Source organism: Mustela nivalis, assembly GCF_964662115.1.
Source record: "Mustela nivalis genome assembly, chromosome: 14".
Lineage (NCBI taxonomy): Eukaryota > Metazoa > Chordata > Mammalia > Carnivora > Mustelidae > Mustela > Mustela nivalis.
In genome coordinates this window covers 13,824,446-13,847,489 of record NC_139033.1, presented here as the reverse complement: position 1 = coordinate 13,847,489, position 23,044 = coordinate 13,824,446, and the positions used below count along the sequence as shown (strand labels likewise).

General features: G+C 46.5%; 1 protein-coding gene across 4 annotated transcripts in view; it reads right to left on the bottom strand.

The window, feature by feature from the left end:
* The window catches only part of DNAH10 (dynein axonemal heavy chain 10), a 134,850-nt gene that overhangs the window by 69,943 nt on the left and 41,863 nt on the right, over positions 1-23,044 (bottom strand). For all 4 annotated transcript variants that reach the window (XR_014302639.1, XM_082698590.1, XM_082698589.1 and 1 more), the window contains exons 20-30: positions 20,631-21,107; positions 20,364-20,522; positions 18,537-18,653; positions 18,350-18,452; positions 17,688-17,866; positions 13,924-14,135; positions 11,081-11,234; positions 9,446-9,679; positions 7,941-8,063; positions 5,428-5,661; positions 3,088-3,311 (exon numbers count right to left, since the gene is read on the bottom strand). Coding sequence is in view for 3 of the 4 variants with exons in the window: in XM_082698590.1 (XP_082554716.1) it covers positions 3,088-3,311; positions 5,428-5,661; positions 7,941-8,063; positions 9,446-9,679; positions 11,081-11,234; positions 13,924-14,135; positions 17,688-17,866; positions 18,350-18,452; positions 18,537-18,653; positions 20,364-20,522; positions 20,631-21,107 (2,216 nt within the window). In the remaining variant the exon portion in view is untranslated. The remainder of the gene's footprint in view (positions 1-3,087; positions 3,312-5,427; positions 5,662-7,940; positions 8,064-9,445; positions 9,680-11,080; positions 11,235-13,923; positions 14,136-17,687; positions 17,867-18,349; positions 18,453-18,536; positions 18,654-20,363; positions 20,523-20,630; positions 21,108-23,044) is intronic.

Sequence of the window (23,044 nt, the reverse complement as noted above, 5' to 3'; positions counted from 1 at the left end):
TTCCTGGGTGTTACGTACTACTCTTTTCTCTCCCACACACGCCTGACCAAAGTGACACACACGTAGGGGGAGAAGGGGCTGTGGTGGCTGTTCCTCCAAAAATGTCAGCTGACAAAACAAGGTGCTCTGCACCTTGACTGTGCCAATTCATAATTCTAGGCAGCAAGCCTCTGGGTCAGTGGATAGAGAGTAACCCAATCTTTAAAAGCTGCATGGTAGGGGCGCCTGGGTGGCTCAGTGGGTTAAGCCTCTGCCTTCGGCTCAAATCATGGTCTCTGAGTCCTGGGATCGAGCCCCACATCGGGCTCTCTGCCCTGCAGGGAGCCTGCTTCCTCCTCTCTCAGCCTGCCTCTCTGCCTACTTGTGATCTCTGTCTGTCAAATAAATAAATAAAATCTTTAAAAATAAATAAATAAAGGCTGCATGGTACTCTGGAGTCTGAGGCTGCTGCAGTTGCCCTACTCATGTCTAGTTAAGCTTCTTCCAGTTCCTTCACCAACACAAATAACACTGCAGGAAACATCCCTCTACACCATTGGGCAATGTCCGGAGATGTTTTCAGTTGTCCGAGCTGGTGGTGGGGGGGTTGTGACAGGGGCTGCAGATGATGCTAACCATCCCCCAAGTCACTCTGGTCTCCCACAGTAAAGCATTATCCAGCCCCAAATGTCAGCACGGCTGAGGCGGACAAACCCGGCTCTCCATCTAACCTGAGGCGTCACAGTTGCTTCTAGGCTTGCAGAACAGAATCCCAAAAAGCAAAACAACTAGGCCTAAGAGAGTACTCTTTGGGTAGATTATTTTAATAGAAACGATCAAATTACTTTTAAAGGTTGTAGCAATCCTTATCCCACCAGCAATGCATAGCCCTGCCCTTCTCACTGCGTGCTCTCCAGCACTAGGTATTATTGCTTTTTTAAATTTTTTGCCATCCTGAAAGGGGTGGGGGACAGTATCTAATCTGCTAAGTTGCAGATCCCCAAGACTAACAACACTCTCCTCTTTTCATATTTTTATTCACCATTTGGATTTCCTCTACAGAGATACAAATTTCCAAAGCTGAGAAGTGCCCTGAAATACACTTAGGGCAAGGTTTTGTTTTTTGGTTTTTGGTTTTCCTGGTTTTCCTATATACTTGAAAAATACTGAGCCCAGAACTCTAAGTTCCAATCCAGGAAATATGACCGTGAATTACTAGCCATTACCTTGATGACACACCATTAATGGCAAAATAAATTTAAAAGGGTATTTAAAACAATGAAAAGATTAGGCTTTGCCATCTTGTTTTAAAACTGTCTGGTGTCCCCTAAAAACCTACATACTGTTTATGGTTGTGATCCCTACACACTCGAGAGAGGTAATGAAGGTGATGAGGGGTCTAGGAAGTCAGAAATCAGGAGAAGCAGAAGCAAACTTGACCAGAGACAATAAAGTGACTCAGAGCAGAGCTTAGAAAGAACATGATGACGTCTGGCAAATCCCAGGACACTGGGTGCTTTTCTGGGGCTGCGTACCCCTGGGCCCGTCTTCTCGGTGATGCCAAAACGTTTCTGTTCAAACAAACCATTATGTTCATTTCAACTAATCCCGCCTTTTGTTAGACGCAACCGTGGTCCTGTGAGGAGGAGGGACATTTGGGGAGGAGGGGGTGCCTCAGACACTTTGGGGAGCCTTCCCTTACTCCGTCTCCTACTGACCACACCCTGCGACACACAGTGATCCCCCAGCAAAGCGGTAGTTACGATGTAGTTGAAACTGGCATCGGTGTAAAGTTCATCTGATCTGGGAGCATGAAGGAGACCAGAACACGCAGCGATCGCTACTCCTGGGACCCCGCGATCTGTCGGTCCAGTTAGCTTTTGGAAGAGCATCCAACACGGGGATTAGCTCCAGCAGGAGCCCGATAAATAATGGCTCAGTCCACGAATATAACTGATAACCCGTGCCAGACACACCTCCTCCCCGTCCATGAGAGTTCACGGTCAAGTATCTAAGAATTCTGCAGGCTGGCGTTCAGACCACTTGCCATTATTCCGCTGGGGACCCTGAAATCAGCCGGGGTGGGAGTCCTTCCACCATGAGCACCAGTCAACTCTCTGAGTCAAAGCTTTCTTTTCTTCCTTTTTTCAGAAAGCCAGTTCAGTTCACCCACACACCACTGAGATCTGTATGTACCTGACTACAGGACACTAACCAATCCTTACGGTACCTTAAAAAAAAAAAAAAGAAGGATCCCAATCATCCAAATTCAAGGCCATTTTCTAATACGTTACTAAACTGGATGTTTCCAGTGCGTGAAATAAAAAAAGGCAGCGTGTAAAATCCAAAGGATAGCAATCTGAAAATAATAATGGAGGTTCTGTGTCTGCATAAAGGCCCCGCCAACTTTGCTCCTGGGAATCCCACCTACTCGGGGTAGAACTCGTCATCTGAAGATGCTTTACGTAGTTTGCAGCCAAGCGTGTGCGGTAAAGCTAGCCCTCCTCGCCGCGAGAAGCAGGCATGGCTCAGGCTCAGCTCGATGCCTAGATGCTTCTTGGGCCACAGAAATCAAGGCATGATTGAAAACGCTTAATATTTGAGAACGAATTTACTCCTTAGCCTACACACAGATGAACCCTGCCTAGGACCGGGTTTCTGTTGGGTCACCGGGTCAGTGGTTGGCTCAGAACCCCCAGGGAGGGGATGCCTGGGTGTCTCAGTCGCGTAAGCCTCTGCCTTCAGCTCTGGTCATGATCTCAGGGTCCTGGGATCGAGCCCCGCATCGGGCTCCCTGCTCAGCAGGAAGCCTGCTTCTCCCTCTCCCACGCCCCCTGCTTGTGTTCCCTCTCTCACTCTGTCTCTCACTGTCAAATAAATAAATAAAATCTTAAAAAAAAAAAAGACTCCCCCCGCCGGGGAGGATGGGAGAAGTCCTGAATTAGGTGATCCTTGAAAGACAAACAATGCATGGACCAGCTTAACTACTGCAAGGAAAGAAAACTTCGTTCAGAACATCGCCTGTTCTACTCCAAGCCCCAAGTATTCGTTCATCCAATAGGATTATTCGTATGAGAAAGCGACCTGCGTTCCCAGTCGCGACCCTACCTGCTTCGGTCTTCACAGTATCTAAAGATAGCCTCTTTGGTGATCAGCCGGTTGGTCCTCCGCATTTCGTTCAACACGGCCGTCATCCAATCCTCCACGCGCCCCTCGGCCCGGATGACCTTGCGGAACTCCATGACCTCTCCTTCTGCCGAGATCATGGCGGACACCAGCTTCTCTCCATTCTCCCCATCCTGAAACCTCAGCAGAGCGATGTTGTCGTACATCTGCAACACAGCGGGACATCCGCCTGGTGACGCGGACCTTGGTCGCACGGGGGAGCCACCAGGATGCGAGCACCAATTGGGGGCCCATGCTGGGCGCCCGCGTCTACCCCTCACTGTGCAAAGGTCTGTCTGGGGTTAAAGAGCAAGAAAGAAAAAGAAGACGCGTTTCCTGCCCACACCTGGGGTTCTAGGGCATTCGCAGGTGGGGAGAGGGGTCTGGGCTGAGGAGATGCAGGGCAGCCTGGTGATTCAGCACCGCGGGGCTGACGAGTTCGACGTGTGCTGGGATCCCCCCATGGCCCTTCTGGGTGACCTGGGGCAAGCTGCAGCTTCTCTCTCTGCCCCAAATAGACATAACTGTGGCACTTCCAAGATGAGGTTGGAAGGGTCAAATCGAACAACGTGCAAGAGAGGCCGCTGGCACCTAAAACACTGGCCGTCTGTTGCCAATCGTCACTGATACTGGTCAGAATGCTGTTCAGAAAAAGGAGTCTTTCAGGACCCAGGATAGAAGACAAGGCACTCTACAGAGCAGAGAGGAGAAGCTAAGACAGCAGGCTTTAAACGGTAAGACCAGAGGTTTGCAAAAGGGTGCCACGGGTAAATGAAGTACTTCTAACACACATTTTTCTAAAACAGTCAAATATCTGTTCATGAGAGCAGGAATGAGATATAAAACTCCCCTTTGAGAAAGGAACACCTGCGACCCGAGCTGTGAATTGTAGCTTAAGAAGGACATCAGCATTCACTAAAGGGCAAGTATGGAGCTCTGTGCTCGATCCCAAACAATTGCTTGTTTGGAAGGAAGGCGTGCTTCTTCTACGACCCCAATTTAAAACCACAAATGATTGGGCCCCCAGGGGGGCACAAGGCAATGTCAGGAGAGAGTTCTGGTCTTAACTAGAGAGCGATGCTCCTGGCTTCTAGTGGGTAGAGGCCAGGGATGTCAAGGAGTGTCCCCGGCCCCCAGCACACCCACGCACACACACAGCAGCACCGGCCAACTCGCGACACTGTCAAGGCTGGGAGCCCCTGCCTCAGGCAGATACTAAACACAGAGCTGTGACCTGCTCCTCCAAGATTCCTTCTGGCCATGCTCTGGCTGGCTACCACCAGAGACGGTTTTGTGTGTGTCTCCGGCGGCTCGGTATTGTTCACAGATATGCACACGTTTGTGTCCAAGGATGCAAATTGGAAGGAATCCCAACCAAATCCTAATAGTGGCTGCCTCCCAAAACGGGAGGGGGAGCTGTGATAGGGAGGGGACAAAGAGTGTGGCAACCCCATAGCTTTGTTTCACAAAGAGAGAGGAACAGAGAGAAGCAAGGGAAAGAGGCAGGGAGAGACGAAGAGAGAGGCAGGCAGGAGGAGAAACAGGCTCCCCGCTGAGCAGAGAGCCTGGCATGGGGCTCCATCCCAGGACCCTGGGATCATGACCTGAGCCAAAGGCAGAGGCTTAACCCACTGAGCCACCCAGGCGCTCCACAAACTCATTTACTCTTAATAACAACTCCACTGAAGCAGGTAAGTCTTGGGGCTATCCCCACTTAGGTAAGAAACCAATGCTCAGGGATGACTGGGTGGCTCAGTCGGTTAAGTGGCTGGCTTTGGCACATGGCATGATGTTGGAGTCCTGGGATCGAGCCCCATGCTGGGCTCTGCTCGGTGGGGAGCCTGCTTCTCCCTCTCCCTCTAGCTCCCTCTCTCTCAAATAAATAAATAAAACTGAAGCAAAGAGAGAGAGAGAGAAAGAGAAGAAGGAATCAAGGAAGGAAAGAAAGAAGGAAGGACCACGTCCCAGAGAAGTTAGGTAACTAGTCAAAAGTCACACAGCAGGTCTGTGCGGAGCCAGGATTTGAACCCAGTCCACCTGGCTCCAGAGTCCCATCCAGTATCACCCTCTGCTTCTTAGTCTTTGTTTTTGGACTTCAGAAAAAGAGCAGCAAATAACAATGGAATCTTTGTATAGTTTCAGACTCCGCGGACTTCATCAGATTGACGGTTCCGGTCAGAGCCCAGCAGCGTTTCCCAGCCCTGGGCCTCGGGGACTAAGCCTCCCTGGAACAGCATGGGCAGCCGCCCCCGGGGTGTGGGCGTGGGGTCGCGGGGGGCCCACCTTGATCATGTGCTCCTGGACGCAGAGCGGGTCGCTGTTCCCCAGGATGCTGAGCAGCTCGTCGTCGGAAATGAAGAAGAACCTGGGGAAAGCGTTTCTCTTGGAGTCTAAGTAGTCGTTCAGGCTCTTCTGGCATTTCTCCAGCCCCTCGCTGATGTGCTGCAAGTCGGCCAGGCGGTTGGGGGCCTCACAGCACCTCTTGATCACCGGATCCTTCAAGGTCTCGGCCATGATCTGGGTGAGGGCAAGAGGGGACACTCCTAACCAACACGAGCCCAAACCATAGCCTTTTTGGGGGTCCAAGGCAGCCTTAGGGTACCTAGCACCTCCCAGTGTGCTGGAGATAATTTACTTATTTCTGAAGTTAATGTGTTCATCCTCGCATTAGAAGGTCAGCCTGTGGGGCGCCTGGGTGGCTCAGTGGGTTAAGCCTCTGCCTTCGGCTCAGGTCATGGTCTCAGGGTCCCAGGATCAAGCCCCGCATCACACTCTCTGCTCCGTGGAGACCTTGCTTCCCCCCGGCGCTGCCTGCCTCTCTGCCTACTTGTGATCTCTCTCTGTCAAATAAATAAATAAAATCTTAAAAAAAAAAAATCAGCCTTTGGTGATTTTTAACCTCTCTGGCTCTGAGGTATCCCAGGGGCCAGCAACAGTGTCGGTACGTGGAAGGCCCTCAGTCACCCTTCCCGGGGAGAATGAAGCCGGAAACTTCACTCTGGGCCACAAGTGTGTCCGGGAACTGTCCCTCCAGCACTCTTCACCACGGTGGCACACAGAGGGGATGGTGAGGGAAATGTCCCCAACATCCAACAACAGGAACCTGGGTCTGTCGGTGGCTGAAAGTGATCCTTTCCCTGTTTATGCGTAGAGATACGTGCCAAAGTCGTTAGCTTTTTTTTAAATCATTACGTGGGTAAGAATGATATTACCTTGTGGAATATTTACTTATAATTCTTATTTATATGTTTACGCAGGGATAAACAAATTCTGGAAAGATGGCTATTGACCTATCAAAATGGTTATCTGGGGATTATAGGGGATTTTTTGCTCTTTTTAATAGTTTCTTAATTCAGGGCGCCCGGGTGGCTCAGTGGGTTAAAGCCCCTGCCTTCAGCTCAGGTTGTGATCCCAGGGTCCTGGGATCGAGCCCCGCATCAGGCTCTCTGCTCAGCAGGGAGCCTGTTTCCTCCTCTCTCTGCCTGCCTCTCTGCCTGCTTGTGATCTCTGTCTGTCAAATGAATAAATAAAATCTTTAAAAAAAAAATAGTTTCTTAATTCTTCAATAATAAATATCCATTGTATGATTTTAAGTTTAAAAAAAAAAAGCTTACGCAAATGATAAGGAAATATTATCAGCTCTAATGGATAGCGGAGACCCAAACGCAAACCAGCCCCTCCTAACGAGAGAGAGCACGACACCACTGAGGCACCCCAGCTTCCAAGGCAGGTGGCTCCGGGTTAGGACCCTCACCCCACTAATGACCAGGGGCAGCGATGACCAGCACAACCCCTTCCGGGAAGGACTTTAGAACGGGCAAGACTCCTTCACGGGCAATTTACTTCCCACCAGCGTCTCATGAAATATTCATCGTAAATGTGGAACAGGCAGGAGGCACGTGCTTGCACGTGATGGATGAAAGCCAACAATCCCTCTTAGAAGGAGAGGTTTCATTACAGCAATCAACTAAAGTAACGTCCAGCCAGTCACTGTGACGTTTTATAAAGCCACCAGCATCTTTTCTCCGGTGTCATAATACGAAATACCTTTCTCATAATACTAAAAGAAAATTAGAAGAGGAAATTATATAAAACATCGCTGTCGCTCTGTTTTTTAAACCCATGGGCACAGGAAAAAAAAAAAAAGACTAAAGAAATATACATCACACTAAAGTGGTCACATCAAGGTCATGGGACTCTGGAAGATACTTTCTTTTTCCCGACCTTTCTACATTTTCAAAGCTTTTTAACCACATATTACTTTTTTAAGATTTTATTTATTTATTTGACAGACAGAGATCACAAGTAACAGTGAGGCAGACAGAGAGAGAGGGAAGCAGGCTCCCTGCTGAGCAGGGAGCCCAATGCAGGGCTCGATCCCAGGACCCTTAGATCATGACCTGAGCCGAAGGCAGAGGCTTTAACCCACTGAGCCATCCAGGTGCCCCAGCAAGTATTACTTTTATAATGAAAAATCAATATAAAAAAGTTTCAGTGCCATGTGCCAGAGGCTCAAAACCAAACAGAAATCTTAACAGATGAAGGTTCTATGTGATGATTTAAAAATTCAGAATTAGGGGCGCCTGGGCTGGCTCAGACAGTGAAGCATGTAGCTCTTGATCTCAGGGCCCTGAGTTCGAACCCCATGTTGGGTGTGGAGGTTACTTAAAAAGGAATAAAGAAACTTAAAAAAATTCAGAAGCTACTTAATAGACAAAATACTACAAGCAGAAACATAAGTAAATGTATCTCAAATTACTGTCCTCTCACAACTAAAACAGAAACCGGTCACTTGCCCTTTTAAATATTCTATCGATGTTGTCAAACTTCTTTGCCTCATCAGGAAGCTGTGAGCGGATATCTCCACCGATAAAAATGCTTTCAAGATACATCCATTTTCTCTGAACCAACATCCAAATCTGAAAGTGCACAATGCAAAGTCAGCACAGGTGTGGAGGGCAAACTGCCACCCTAAGACAGGACAGATGTGCAGCGGTGCAGGTCACAAGTCTCCCCAGGCAAGATCAGAGAGCGGGCGTGCACACTCTTTCCCAAATATACAAGAATGCTGGAGAAATCATAGCTAAGTATGGTAAGATACAAAGCCCCACACAAAAGCAAAAGAAAACTCTCTGCACCAGCCCAGAACAAGAAAGAAACTTCTGGTTGTAAGCAGGGGTGGGAGCCCTGTTACCCAGAGGAACAAAAGACAGATCGTTAAAAAAAAAAAAAAAAGACAGGGGTGCCTGGGTGGCTGAGCTGGTTGAATGTGTGACTCCTGGCTTACAGCTCAGGGTGGTGAGGTCGAGTCCCGCATCAGACTGTGCGTAGCTGGGAATCTGCTTGAAGACTCTCTCTCTCCCACTCCCACCGTTCCTTCCCTCCTCTCTAAAATAAATAAATCTTAAACATGAATAAAATGATGAATTTCACATTACGTAAATTTCACATCCATTTAAAAAAAAATTTTTTTTAATAATGAAGAAAAAGAAAACAGTGCTATGTCCTACCTAACAAAAAGTAATGGACCCAAACAAGCAAGCAAAGGAAGACCATGCTTGAGAGCGGGGGGAGGGCCCGGGCTGCCTCCCTAGCCCGTGAACCAGGGCTGGTATCAACCCAGCCCAAACTCAGGTCTGTGGCCTAACAAGGCCCTTGCCCCTCATCTGGGAGGGAAAAAGAAAGACAGCCACACAAAAATGGTGAGCTGGGCCTGGGCCACTCAGAGAGGTCTGGACTAGAATTTCCCACAAGAAGAAAGCACCAAGCCACCTAATAATGTAAGATCTTGTTCAGCGCTGTCCACTATGACAGGCGGACTTGAAGAAACTGCAGAAACCCTTGAAAAGTGAAGCCAGCAGAGGCAAAAACAGATCTACAGAGAAAAACCCACTACGGAGAAAGACAGTCACTCACACACACACACACACACACACACACACACACACACACACACAGGAAAACTGGAGAATAAATATGGAGAAATCTGAAAAGGGCTTAAAACATGTTTAAATTCTTCCATTTTGGAAAGGAGGTGACCGTACCCGGACAACAAGAGCAGGACAGTATCCAACAAGAACAGGGGCAGAGGAAAGAGACCCAATGAAGAATCAGAGAAGCTACAAACACATTGAAAACGTTGAAAAAAACATTGAAATAAAACCTCAGGTTGAGTCTCCCAATCATGTGCACACACACCCCCTCCCCCAAAATAAATCAAGCCAGAAAAAGCGTGTGGGAGGGTCCTCGGTGTCCGAGCGCCAAATATTCTCGTGTGAAAGTGCTCTCCTGCTTTCCTCACCTCAATGACTTCCCCGATGAGAGAAAGCGTTTTCTCCCATTTGTGAACCGTCTGCAGAAAAGGCCCCACGAATCTGCTTCCCGAGATGCTTTGCAGGTTGAAGGTGTTGTCATCAAGGCTCTGGATGATCTCGTCAACAGACCCCAAGATATAGCCTCGCTCCTGGGTGCCTTTGAAATACTTGACCACAGTAAACTTCATACTTTCCCACGTGTCCAGGATTTCCTTCACCGCCTGGTCGGGAAGACAGAAAAAGAGAGGTTCGGGCACAGACATGGGAAAAAAAAACAGAACCCCCACCCAGTAGCAGCTTCCTGAGCCCGGGGCAGTTTTCCAGGGAAACAGACATTCCATCACGGCGACCCCAACACCAACTGACCAAGCACCAGCTAGGTGCCCGGTGAGCACGGCGTATACAGGATCGCCTTCCCGTCCGCAAAGCGCCGTAGCAAAGTAAGGACGACTATCCACAGTCTAGAGATGCCAACGGGGTACCTGGAGACATGACTCAGCTTGGCCAGGTCACTCAGCCCCAGAACCAGGGTCTAGATTTCCTGGCCCCACTCCCTGCACACCTACATGATCCTGCCTGTGTTTGCCGCGAAACAAGAGAATCCGATTACAAAGGAATGTGCCCATTAATGACTGTATTTTCAAAAGCCAGCTGTATTGATATTTCTGTGTGTGCTGTGTGCATGTGATGCATGTGTGTGTTTGCATACGTGTGTGTGGTGTGTGCGTTTAGGCACATGCAGGTGTCCACATATGTGTAGGCTATGTACACGGATGTGTGTTTAAACCTGTGTGTGCAACTGTATGTATAGTACGTGTACATGTGTGTATGTCTGTGCATGCCTGTGTCTACACACTTTTAAGTATTAAAGGACATACACTGAAATGTTACTAATAATTACCTTCAGGTGATAGAATTTTTTCTTTAAGATTTTTTTTATTTATTTGACAGACAGAGATCACCAGTAGGCAGAGGGGCAGGCAGAGAGCGAGGAGGAAGCAGGCTCCCCAATGAGCAGAGATCCCGATGCGGGGCTATCCCAGAACCCTGGGATCACGACCTGAGTCAAAGGCAGAGGATTTAATCCACTAAGCCACCCAGGTGCCCCTGGGCTGTAGAATTTTAAGTGATTTATTTTCTCAGTTTTCTCCCATGAGCATCCATGGATACATTTAATAAATGCATTGGAAGAAAACTACAATTTAGAACAATAAAAAATATAACCAAGGCAGAAATCATATTTGTAAAGCTAACAATTCCTTATTACTCAAATACAAGTACTATAACGAATGTTTTCCCTTTGCATTAAAAAAAGTAAGTCTCCAGGGGGAGCTTGAGTGGCTCAGTGGGTTAGGCATCTGCCTTTGACTCAAGTCATAATCCCAGGATCCTGGGATCGAGCCCCATGTTGGGCTCCGCAAGGAGCCCGCCTCTCCCTCTCCATCTGCCCCTTCCCACCGCTCACGCTCGCTCTCTCAAATAAATACGTGAAGTCTTTTAAAAATAATAATAATAATAATTCTCTGGAAGTAATAGAAGACTCCATGTTAATTACACTGAAAGTAAATGAAATAAAAATAGTTCTCTATTCTCAGCTGTTTTGTAACTAAAAACGGTCTTACTTTCTCAATGGCGATCTCCTTGACAGCGGCCGTTACGATCTCGTTGAGCACGTCCGTGTGTTTGTGGAGTTCCATAGCAAACATGTTTTCCAAGGTGAACGTCTCCGTCATCTCAAAAAACACGCCCGTTTTTTCCATAAGCTCTTTCCAATGCCTGAAAGTGCAGCCACGTTAAAAACCTTTATGCTTTCTGGACGGAGTGACGAATTTAATTATTCCCGCTTACACCCCAGGACAAATCCCACTATAAATGAGAGCACCCTTGGAATCACATTTCCAGAGTTTTCCAAAAATCCATCCAGCTTCCAGAACCCAGGAAACTGTCTCCAGCAAGATACCCGCTTAGAGGTCTCGTCTTCACGACCATCGAAGGAAACAGGCGGCTTTTAACTTTTGGGAACCTACGTCCGTCACGTAGCCTGTGGCCCAGGGGAGCAAAGGCCATGCTCCTGCCCACGGGGACTGCACTGACTTGGGGGCACGACTGGGACATGACACAATAGATCCACACATTGAATAATCACCTACAGCCGAGAGCAAACCAGAGTACAGAGCCAGTACGACAGGGTCTGCCGTGGACGGGAGGGCGAGGGCAGGCCTCTGTGCGCACAGCCGCTCTGCCCTGAGCCCGATCCGGCCTTATTTCAAGGTTCACATTTGATCTTTTTCAATAGTTCCATTTACATGGAATGCAGGTAATAAAGCAGCTAAGTGTGGTGCTAGACCAGCTTCTAGAATGCAGGTAACCAGCATATAAGCTGTAAGCACCAGATCACTGAATTTTTTGGTAAAAATCTACCCCAAAGGAGGGTTCCTGGGTGGCTCGGTGGTTGAGCATCTGATTCTTGATTTCAGCTCCGGTCGTGATCTCAGGGTCGTGGGACTGAGCCCCTGGTCAGGCTCTGAGCCCACACGGAGTCTGCTTGAGATTCTCGCTGGAGATTCTCTCTCTGCTCCTCCCCCCACTCCCACACTCTGTCTAAAACGAATAAGATCCTTTTTTAAAAATTCACCAAAAAAAAAACAAAACAAAACAAAACAAAAAACCATAAACCAGAATTGGCCAGAAAGGAGACTCTACTATTCCTCCTCCCGTTCCCAGGCCTTGGCCAGGAGCTGATAGGAAGTAGGGGTGTCACAGCCCAAGTGAGGGGTGAGGGGGACACAGGTGCACAGCATGGATAACACCGGCTCACCAGAGAGAAGGGGACCCCTTTCCAGTTTCCCTCCACTCCTTCAATTATGTCAAGGAGAGAGAGTGTCCGCTCCCTGCTGCCGGCCTGTGACACCTCCCCGTCCACCCTAGACCCAGGGTAGGCCTCCCGCTAAGCAACAGGCAACCGTTTAGAGCTAAATTTTTCTAATTTTTTAAAATATTTTTTAATTTATCTATTTGGCAGACAGAGATCACAAGTAGGCAGAGAGGCAGGCAGAGAGAGGGGGAAGCAGGCTCCCCGCTGAGCAGAGAGCCCAATTCGAGGCTCGATCCCAGGACCCTGGGATCATGACCTGAGCAGAAAGCAGAGGCTTTAACCCACTGAGCCACCCAGGCGACCCTCTCATGTTTTTATTTTTATAATTGCTTTCTCTTTAAGGCAAAATCTTTCCATTTCCCATTTATGGCTGTAGTGTGAGTTCCTTCTTAGAACACATTCAAGTTAAAAAAAAAAAAAAGCTGTTAGAAAAAAAATCGAGTTAATGATAGTATAAATGATTTTTGGCAAAAACAGGACAAAAATGGTGAGAAGTGAGCTAAGTTTGGGAAACACTTTGGGGCTTATGGGCTCGAAAAGCAGAACCGTAGCTAGAAAATGCTTTGTTGTTGAACAGAATGACGCCGTCCTCGGCCGGCATTCCACGACTCTTACCGTCCACTGGGAGAGACAATGACGAGAAGAGTGTGGCAGGGAGAGAGTGAATCCTGCTCATTCCTGTCCCCGTACGGACGCGTCCCTACACAGACAAATGAGGGGTGGCCCTCCTATATCCCACCCGCAGAACCGGCTAGTTCATTGAATTACCAGTGACACCTGTCACAAGTCACCTGTCGCTGGGGGGCGAGTCCACATTAAAGATGCTATATGTGAAAAATACGGGCCAAAGGCAACATACTTATTTTTTTCATCTTTTTTTTTTTAAAGAAGAGCATAAAATATCACGTGAGAAATGTTCTGGAGCGATTGCATGTTGAAATGATAATGTTTTGTATAGATTGGGTTAGTTAAAATACGTTACTAAAATTATTTTTACCTCTTTCTTTTAAAGCAGCTAATGGAAACATTTTTTTAAAATTTTTTTTAAGATTTTATTTATTTATTTGACAGAGAGAGATCACAAGTAGGCAGAGAGGCAGGCAGAGAGAGAGAGGAGGAAGCAGGCTCCCTGCTGAGCAGAGAGCCTGATGTGGGACTCGATCCCAGGACCCTGAGATCATGACCTGAGCCGAAGGCAGCAGCTTAGCCCACTGAGCCACCCAGGCGCCCTAATGGAAACATTTTAAATCAGGACCTGGGTCATGGATTTCTGCAAATACCCGATGGCATTGATCTAGATCCCCTACTGGCTTGCTTTTTGTTTTTTTTTTTTTAAACCGTTCGAATGAAGCAACCACAAATGCCCATTTACATCTGGTGGGTTTGTGCTTTTCAAAAAATAAGAGAATCCTTGTGGTTGGCAATTGTCTAGAAAGTTCTCAAGGAAACAAGTCTGTAGAAATAGGACCTGCATCTTAAAATTTCAGTGGGGCTGTTGTGACCTTGGGCTTTGTCATCAGATCTCAGCAAGGACCTATTTTAGACTGAAGCGCCTCCCCCTGTCTGAGGGGCTACCAGGACGAAACCAACCTGTCTCTCAGGGCTTCGTGCTTCAAGTCAAGAAGTAAAGGAATCGAGTCTTTGAACGCCTTCATCTTTGCCTCTAAGTGGTAGGCCACCGTTAAATTTCGGACCTGCCGGGGCAGCTTTCTGAGGGACTTGAGAAAACCGTCGATTCCTTCCTGGAGGAACTGAACATTCAGGTTGACCCAGAGGGTCTGGGACCATTCTGCTTTCGCAGCCTGGAAATGGGTGAGAAACAGTCCCATCAACAAGGCCCCTCTGACCTGCGGGAGCCTGTATTCCATCCTTGGGTTAGGGTTTGCAAACCAGAGCGCCCATCTAGCCACGGGAACCTCAGTTTCACAAAAGGAAGTATGGATTACTGGCTCCAAAATACAAACAAAATTATTCCAACTTTTTCAAGGCCCGGCCAAAATAATGCGGTCTCTTGAGGATGTGTGGAGTCCAAAAATACGTCTTCCTTGGCAGGGGAGAAAAGGAAAAATCAGTATCAGGCATCTCTTAAGTCACAGAACATCTTCATTCCTAAAGCCTGTATTTCATTCAGGCACGGTCCTAATGTGCTTCTCTTTCCCAGTAAAAGCAGCTACGTTTACAAAATACTTATAATTTGGATGATCCTGCCGGATTAGCGTACAATCAGCATTTTGTGCTGGATTTCCTGATATTTAGCCTAGAAAGTACTACCTTATATAAAACTTACCATCTTGCAGAGTCTGCATTTGCAACCTGTGACTACAAGGCTCAATGGGGTTGTTTTGAGTCACGAAATGTATTTAACAGAAAATTGTGTTAATTGATGAAATATACAAATGGTCATCTTTTGACTTAGATGTAAATGACATTAAGATATATTTACAATTTTTCATTTTTTTCTTCATCTTCTGAAAAGATATTAAAAGCTCAAACACATTTTTAAATTATTTTGAGATGACATTCACAAGTCGTTAACTTTTCTTTGCAAAAATTTAATGAGAGATGAATCAGAAAGAAACTAAAAGTACTTTTTGGAGTTCCTACACCTAAACATACAGCCTGTCCATCATTAATGGGCCTTTCTTCCCTCCACCCTCCGTTCCCCCCCCTCTCTCACTGACACATTTGAAAACACCTCATCTGTGGTTAAATCCACTCCTTGACATTTGTTCAGTGCTCAACGCCTACCCCCAGACAGCCAACCATGATGGCTGAGGACCTCATTTACTGGCCTCAGTCTAAATCCAAGGCCCTAATGCTGCCTTCCCTTGGGGCGCAACTGCTGCCCCATTATTTCCCATATCACCACCTCACCCCTGCTTCATTATCCTCAACCGGCCACACCCCTCCTGCCCCTTCTCCTCTCTGCTGATCATCTTGCTACGCACATCTCTGAAGCAATCAGAACAGACCGTTCAACATTTAGACGCACAATTTGCCACATTTGGTCATGTGTGCCCACCCATGAGGTCATCACCACAGTCGAGATCATGAACTCGTTCACGGCCCTCAAAAGTCTCCCCCTGACTCTCTGTAACTCCCCCCTTCCAGCACACGCATTGCCCTGCTTTCCGCCATGATTAATTCATGGGCATGTTCTAGAACTGTATGCAGACGGAATCCTACAGGAGGTGCTCTTCGGTGTCTCAGCAAGATGATTTTGAGACCATCCACATCGCTGCCCTAGGAAATCAATAGTTCAATCCTTTCTACGACTTTCTCGAATTCCGTGCGATGGACTGGCACAGTTTACCCACGCACCTGGTGGGGCGCTGGGTTGTTTCTAGTCTTGGGTTACCACAAGTAAATCTGCTGTGAACACGGATGTAAAAGTCTTTGCAGGGACCTATGCTTTCTTTGTTTTGGAGCAAATACCTTGGACTCTAATCAGGTCGGTGGCTACTATTCCGTCGAAATGTTTCTCCCCAAGGTCACCGTGGCCTCTGCAAATGAAATTCTGTGTTCATTCCACACACCTCCCCCACACACAGCATGTGGGGCAGTCCGACAGCCCTGCCACCTGGAAAGGCTGTTTTCACTTGGCTTCCAAGACATTCTACTCACCTGTTTATCCTCCTCCTCTGAGACCTCTCTTTGTTCTCCTTTCCTTTTAGGGGCATCTTCTTGTGATATCTGATGTCGGAGAATCCCACTACCTGCAGTACCAGGCTGAATAGTGTCCCCCCCCCCCAGAACTCCTGTCACCCTGGAACCTCAGAACGTGACCTTATGTGGAGATCAGGCCTTTGCAGATGGAACTCAGTAAGAGGTGGTCACGCTGAAGAAGGACAGGCCCTAAATCCAAAGACTGCCCCCAGGGAAAACCTGCTCCTGGCTCAGGACTTGCTCAAATGCCACCACCTTGAGCCACCACCTTCCTCCCCTGGGCACCTCCGTGCTCTGTCGACTGTAACCCTATTACACATCAGAGGACGATGGTGATTGGTTCACGGGACAGCACGATGGTTAACTTTATGGGTGAACTTGACCGAGCCACAGGTGCACGGGTATTTGGTTAAACATCATTCCAGACAACATTTCCCAGGGCGTTTCTGGGTGATATTAACATTGCAATCCGCAGCCTGAGTAAAGCAGATTTCCCTCCCCGGGGAGGCTGGGCCTCATCCGATCCACTCAAGGACCGGAGAGAAAAAGACTGAGGAAGAAAGGATTCTCCGTCTGTCTTCAAGCTGGGACACCAGCCTTCTCCTGCCTTTGAGCCCAGACCTGAGCCAGAGCTACACTGTCAGCTGCCTGGGTCTCCAGCTTGCCAACTCCACATATTGGGACTTCTACTCTCCGTACCTGTGTGAACCGATTCCTTACAACAAATCTATTTGGTGGGGCACCTGGCTGAGTCACTGGGTAGAGCATATGACTCCTGATCTTGGGGTCATGACTTTGAGCCCCACATTGGACACAGAGTTTACATTAGATAGATAGATAGATAGATAGATGATAGATCAATCGATCAATTGATTTGGTGCCTATTTGTTCTGTTTCTTGGGAGAACCAAACTTAAACATTCTTTCCTGGGGACTCAAGAGGGCAGAAATGGCATGGGCAGATGCAACTTCCTTCCAGACCCTCCCCTCCAACCAGCACAGCGCTGGGCTCTACCAAGCAGAGGGAAGTGGTAGAGGAATGAGTGAATGAATGGCATGAATTTGCATGGGGAACAAACCTTAAGAGGACATCCAAATGTCACGATAGTTGCTATTTTGTTTTAAAAGATTTTGATTTGAGAGAGAGAAAGAGCACGAGAAGGGGCTGAGGGAGAGAGAGGAGCAACCTCCCCACTGAGCTGGGTGCCTGACTCGGCACCGATCCCAAGATGCCAGGATCACAACCTGAGCCAAAGGCAGACGCTTAACCAACTGAGCCACCCAGGCACCCCGACAGCTATTACTTTTAATTTCCACTTCCAACTAAATGGTTCACCCCACTCCTTACCCAAGCTCTAGAGACCAAAGGGAGTGTTCTTTTTTATTATTGTGGTAAAATACACATGACATTTACCATTTTAAGCACTTTCACGTGTCCAATTCAGCGATATCAAGAATAGTCACCATGTTGGGCAATCATCACCACCACCCAGTTCCACGACTTTCTCCTCAAAGGGCAACAAACCCTGGATCCGTCGGCAATCGCTCCCCATCACTGCCTCCCAAGACCCAAAGTGAGAGCTTCTGCAAAATTGGCCCCCGTCTCCTTATCATGGTGGCCTCACAATCCACTGGGCCCTGTTAGTCCTCACACTGCCTTCAGGGAGGGGCGTGCGGCCAGACACTTACCTTTAGTCCTTCGTAGAGCTCGTAGATGGCCTTCAGCCCGTTCATTTCCTTCTGCACTTTGAGCAGCTCTGGGTACATTGTAATCGGAAGATCAAAAAGTTTCTCAGCATTAGCCAGCTCCTGGCGGTTCCGTTCATGTTTCGTGAGCTCTCTTTCAAAAGAGGCTAAAAGTTCTACTCCTGGTGAATAACACATAGATCAGTGAGTGCCTAGAAATACAAGGTACACAAAATTGAGTAAGAAATCATAGGCAGTGGACATAAACTATCACTCCATCCACAGAAGCCATCTGGGAAGACACTTTGGGAGTTACCACAACTGTAGCTCTCCATCATTCCAAAGGAAACCAGAGGGCCAGGTTACGTATGTGAAATTTTCCAGTTAGAAAACTCTGTCTCCTTTGCATTTATCGCTCAATCACCTGGGCCACACAAGAGAATCCCCATGGGAGCTTTAAAAATCTTGCCATCGGGACCACCCTCCAAAACAACGGGATCGGACTCTTTGGATCTGGGCCCCAGGCATCCGTGTGCTTTTGGGATCCTCAGGTGAACCTAGTGTACAGTCAAGGTCAAACACCAGGGCTCCATTCCATCATCCCGTGAAGTTCTGAAGCAAACCACAGTCGAGTACCTCAGCCAGTCCAACAGGAACATTCTTACCTTTATCAAGATCGTCGCCAACAGAACCAGGGCCTTCACGGTAAAAACGCTTTGCAAAATCCTCTATCTGCTGTCTGTAATTTGATATTTCACCTCGAGTAATCTGAGAAGGGCAGGATTGCATTAATTTATCCCAAGGGATATTTGTCAATATCTTTACTCAGAAAGTAGAAAATTTAAAAGGTACCTCTGTGAAAGTTCTCTTGATGCCCCCAAGAGCATGTTCCACATTCACAGAGTCGTTAAACAGATTCAACCACATGTTTTCGATGTTGTTAACCAGTTCTTTCTCTGCATCAGAAGGCTAATAAAAAAATATTTTTAATTAAAAAAAAAACAGAACAAACAATAAGTGGTCTGCAAATTGGAACTGGAATTCTGGTCAAAGCTACTCCCCCCAAGGATTTCTGCTTCTAATAATAGCAGGCTGGCTTATTTGAGCTCATGAGAAAACTGCTTCGATTAGAAAAAAATTATATATTTATAATGCAAACAAAACCAGGATGAAATCACATTTAAAAATAACTAAATAACACAGACAGAAAGAGAGATAACCTAAAGAGCTAAGCCCTTCATAAACTAAAATCCAGCTTTGAATCAACACAATGTCCAATTAAAATAAGGTTATCTTAGCTTGCTGGTGCATCCAGCTGTGCTGTCTGTCAGAAGCAAAAACACATCTTCTCTAATGAAACACAACATCTGGAGCCTCCAATTCTCTCTACAAATTTGTTACGTACAATGTCCAGAACTCAATAAGAAATAACAGGTAGATAAGGATCAAAATGACTTGAAGGAAACCAAGAGACACACAGACAATACAAGCAGACCCTAATGAGCTCTAAGACCCAGAATTTTAAAAAGTTTTACTGGGGCGCCTGGGTGGCTCAGTGGGTTAAAGCCTCTGCCTTCAGCTCAGGTCTTGACCCCAGGGTCCTGGAATCGAGCCCCACATCAGGCTCTCTGCTCGGCAGGGAGCCTGCTTCCTCCTCTCTCTGCCTGCCTCTCTGCCTACTTGCGATCTGTCTCTGCCAAAGAAATAAATAAAATCTTTTTAAAAATTGTTTAAAAAGTTTTACTTAGTAGATGGAAGCAAAGACAACATTGAGAACTTTTCTTTTAAATAGAAAAATACAAATTTTGCAACACTGTACATTTTTCTGATGAGAGGACCTCTAGCTTTTTAGGCTATCGCTCAGTGAAACTGTTCAAATCAGTCAAGCAACATAAACTCTGAAATACAAATCTTGGGCAAATGAAGACTTATAATGGTTATCTGCTTCTTCTTTCTAGTCTGCTTTTCCAGCTGATTCTTTGGGGAGTGTATGTGACATACAGCCTGCAAAATTTTGCATGCAGTTTCATGGAGAGGTCAGACCCCCTCAAACTCCTCCACAGACTTCTAAAGATCCTTGAAACCACCCTAAATGATCCCTGATAAAGATAACTGAATTATTATTCTCTACCCATTTCTTTTATCACATCCTCCTCCTCCCTCACTCTCCCTCTCTCACTTATCATTTTTGCAAAAGCCTTTTACTTATTAAAGGAAGTTAACACCAAAAATAATAAGAAAAAAGAGGAAAAAACAAAACAAAACAAGGGGGAGAATCAACATGGTGTGCAGTTACAAATCAATCTATGAAAAAATACTACTGAGCCACGCAAGATCAAGAAATAATCTGTTTCCATTATTCTAAATAACTGTGGGGTTGCTTTGCATTTAAATGTTCTTACTTAAAGTCATATTTGAGGGGCACCTGGGTGGCTCAGTGGGTTAAAGCCTCTGCCTTCAGCTCAGGTCATGATCTCAGGGTCCTGGGATCAAGCCCCACATCAGGCTCTCTGCTCAGGGGAGAGCCTGCCTCCCACCCTCTCTCTGCCTGTCTCTCTGCCTACTTGTGATTTCTGTCTGTCAAATAAATAAATAAAATCTTTTTTTTTAAATGTCATATTTGAGAAACATTTCTGAAAAGGGTCTTAGAATCCAATGATAAGAAAATCATTCACTCACAAAGACATTATACATCGCCATAGTGCGGTATCGCTCCTGGACATCCCTGTATCTCAGTTCCATGATCAGAGATTTACTTCTAATTTCTGCAATGGTTGCAAGGACAAACTTGAGATCTTCAAGGGTATTGGGGCTCTTCTTCAGGTTCTTGGTCAGGGTCTAGAAAAGAAAGGACAAAGGACACTTAATGAACCTAGAAAAAAACAGTCCGAAGAGAAGACCCAACTTTCATGAGAAGCAGTTTCATTAAAACCAGTGATCCGCTACCTCCATCTCTTCATGGAGACTATAAAGCTCCTCCTTTGCGGACTCATTGAGAAGCTTCCCAAGTGAGGTCACCCAGGACTTGGCATTTTCCTGCACGGTGTTTGCCAGAGGCCCTAGCTGGAGCCTGATGCAGTGCTCATCCTTGATTAAAGGGTGACGCAGGACATCTTGGGCTATCTTGGAATAGAACTGCAACTTTTCATCATATGCCACACAAGGAGGTCTCTTGGCAGCAAACTTTTCCATCACAATGGCTTTGTCCAATTTCCACAGAGGTCGGTACCTCTTCCATTTCTGGAGGTACTTCATAAGACTCATCAGAATCCTGTGGACATTCTGGGGGATCATAACAGCTTGTTCAATGATCTGAGGGTTCACTGAAATATCGCTGTAGAAGCTGATTATAACAAGTTCTTCTTCCTCCCCCTTCTGAGGAGGGCATTCTATGCAACTGCCATGCATCCATCGAACAAAATGCTGGCAAAAGAAGAATCAGGGGAAAAAGACAGCACTTCAGTATTTATCTTGCTTCCTATGTATATATCTATATGCAAGAATAAGTCTTGCTAATAATGGAAATCACTTTATTATTTTTTCCCTTTCACATTTTTACTGTGGTTAAAAAAAAAAAAAAACACATGATGTAGAATTTACCATTTTAGCCATTTAAAGGGTTTCTAATTCAGTTACACTAAGTACATTCACAATGCTGTATAACCCTCATCATGACCTCATTCTAGAAGTTTTTATCACTGAATTACCTATTAGTAGGTAATTCCCCAGCCCTTGGCAACCACTGTTCTACTCTCTGCCTCTATGAGTGTGACTTCATTTTTTATTTAAATTTTAGTTAACATACAGTGCAATATTGGTTTCCCGATGAAATGGGAGAAAATATTTGCAAATGACATATCTAATAAAAGGCTAGTATGCAAATTCTATAAAGAACTGATTAAACTCAATACCCCCCCCAAAAAATAACCCAGTTAAGAAAGAGGAAGAAGACATGAACAAAGAAAACATCCAGATGGCCAACAAACACAGAAGATGCTCAACATCACTCATCATCAGGGAAATGCCAGTCAAAACCATGAGATACCACCTCACACCTGTCAGAGTGGCTAAAATTAACAACACAAGAAACAACAGGTGTTGGTGAGGATGTGGAGAAAGGGGAACCCTCCTACACTCTTGGTGGGAATGCAAGCTGGTGCAACCACTCTAGAGAACGGTATGGAGGCCCCTCAGAAAGTTCAAAATAGAATTACTCTACAATCCAGCAATTGCCTCCTAGGTATTTACTTATAGGATACAAAATACAGATTCAAAGGGGTACCTGCATCTCAGTGTTTATAGCAGCATTATCAACATTAGCCAAACTGTGGGGAGAGCCAAAACGTCCACCACTGACAAGTGGATAAAGAAGATGTGGTCTATACATACAATGGAATATGACTCAATCATCAAAAAGAATAAAATCTTGCCATTTGCCATGACATAGGTGGAGCCAACATGTATAATGCTGAGCAACAGATGAATATATGGGAAGTGGGGGAGAAAGGAGAGAGAGAAACAAACCATGAGAGACAAACCATGTCTCTTCAGGACAGAGAACAAACAGGGTTGATGGAAGGAGGCAGGTGGGGGATGGGCTAGGTGGGGGAGGGGCCTCAAGGAAGGCATCGGTTGTGATGAGCACTGGGTGTTGCAGGTAAGTGATGAATCATGGAATTCTACTCCCGACATCACTTTATTATTAATAAATCATGCTAGATTACAAAAATGACCACAATCCTTGGTTCCTCCCATCAAGGGATGAGTTCATTGGCAAAGCTCTATCATGAGAGGGTCTATTTTCCCACATGCCCTAGCGTGTGACTTAACTTGACCAACGGAAAGGGGCAGACATGGTCTTGTGCCAGCTGTGGCCCAGCCGCTGCCCTCCTCATGCTCTTGAAACTGCACAAGCAGCAGATGAATGCACTTGAGCTAGCTTAGCAGACAATGGCAAGCCACACGCAGGAGAACCATGGTGCCCCAGCCAACAGCCAGGTGATCATCAGACCTGTGACCGAGCACAGCCAGGACCAGAAGAACCTCTCAGCAGAACCCAGCCCACAGAACCATGAGCAAAGAAATTCAGTTACTGTTTTAAGCCACTAAGACCTAAAGTAAATTATTATGGAAAAAAATAACTTTTAAATTAACAATAGCCATCCACTTCCTGAACATCAGTTTCCATATTTACAGATGGAGACACATAAAGTCAGGAAAATGGACCCCCCCAGGGTCCCAGAATGATCTATGAATTTGCCACCCCTTTGCAACACAGTCAAGATTCCCTCTTCCTGGGGCACCTGGGTGGCTCAGTTGATAAGCACCTTCCTTCGGCTCAGGTCATGATTCCAGGGTCC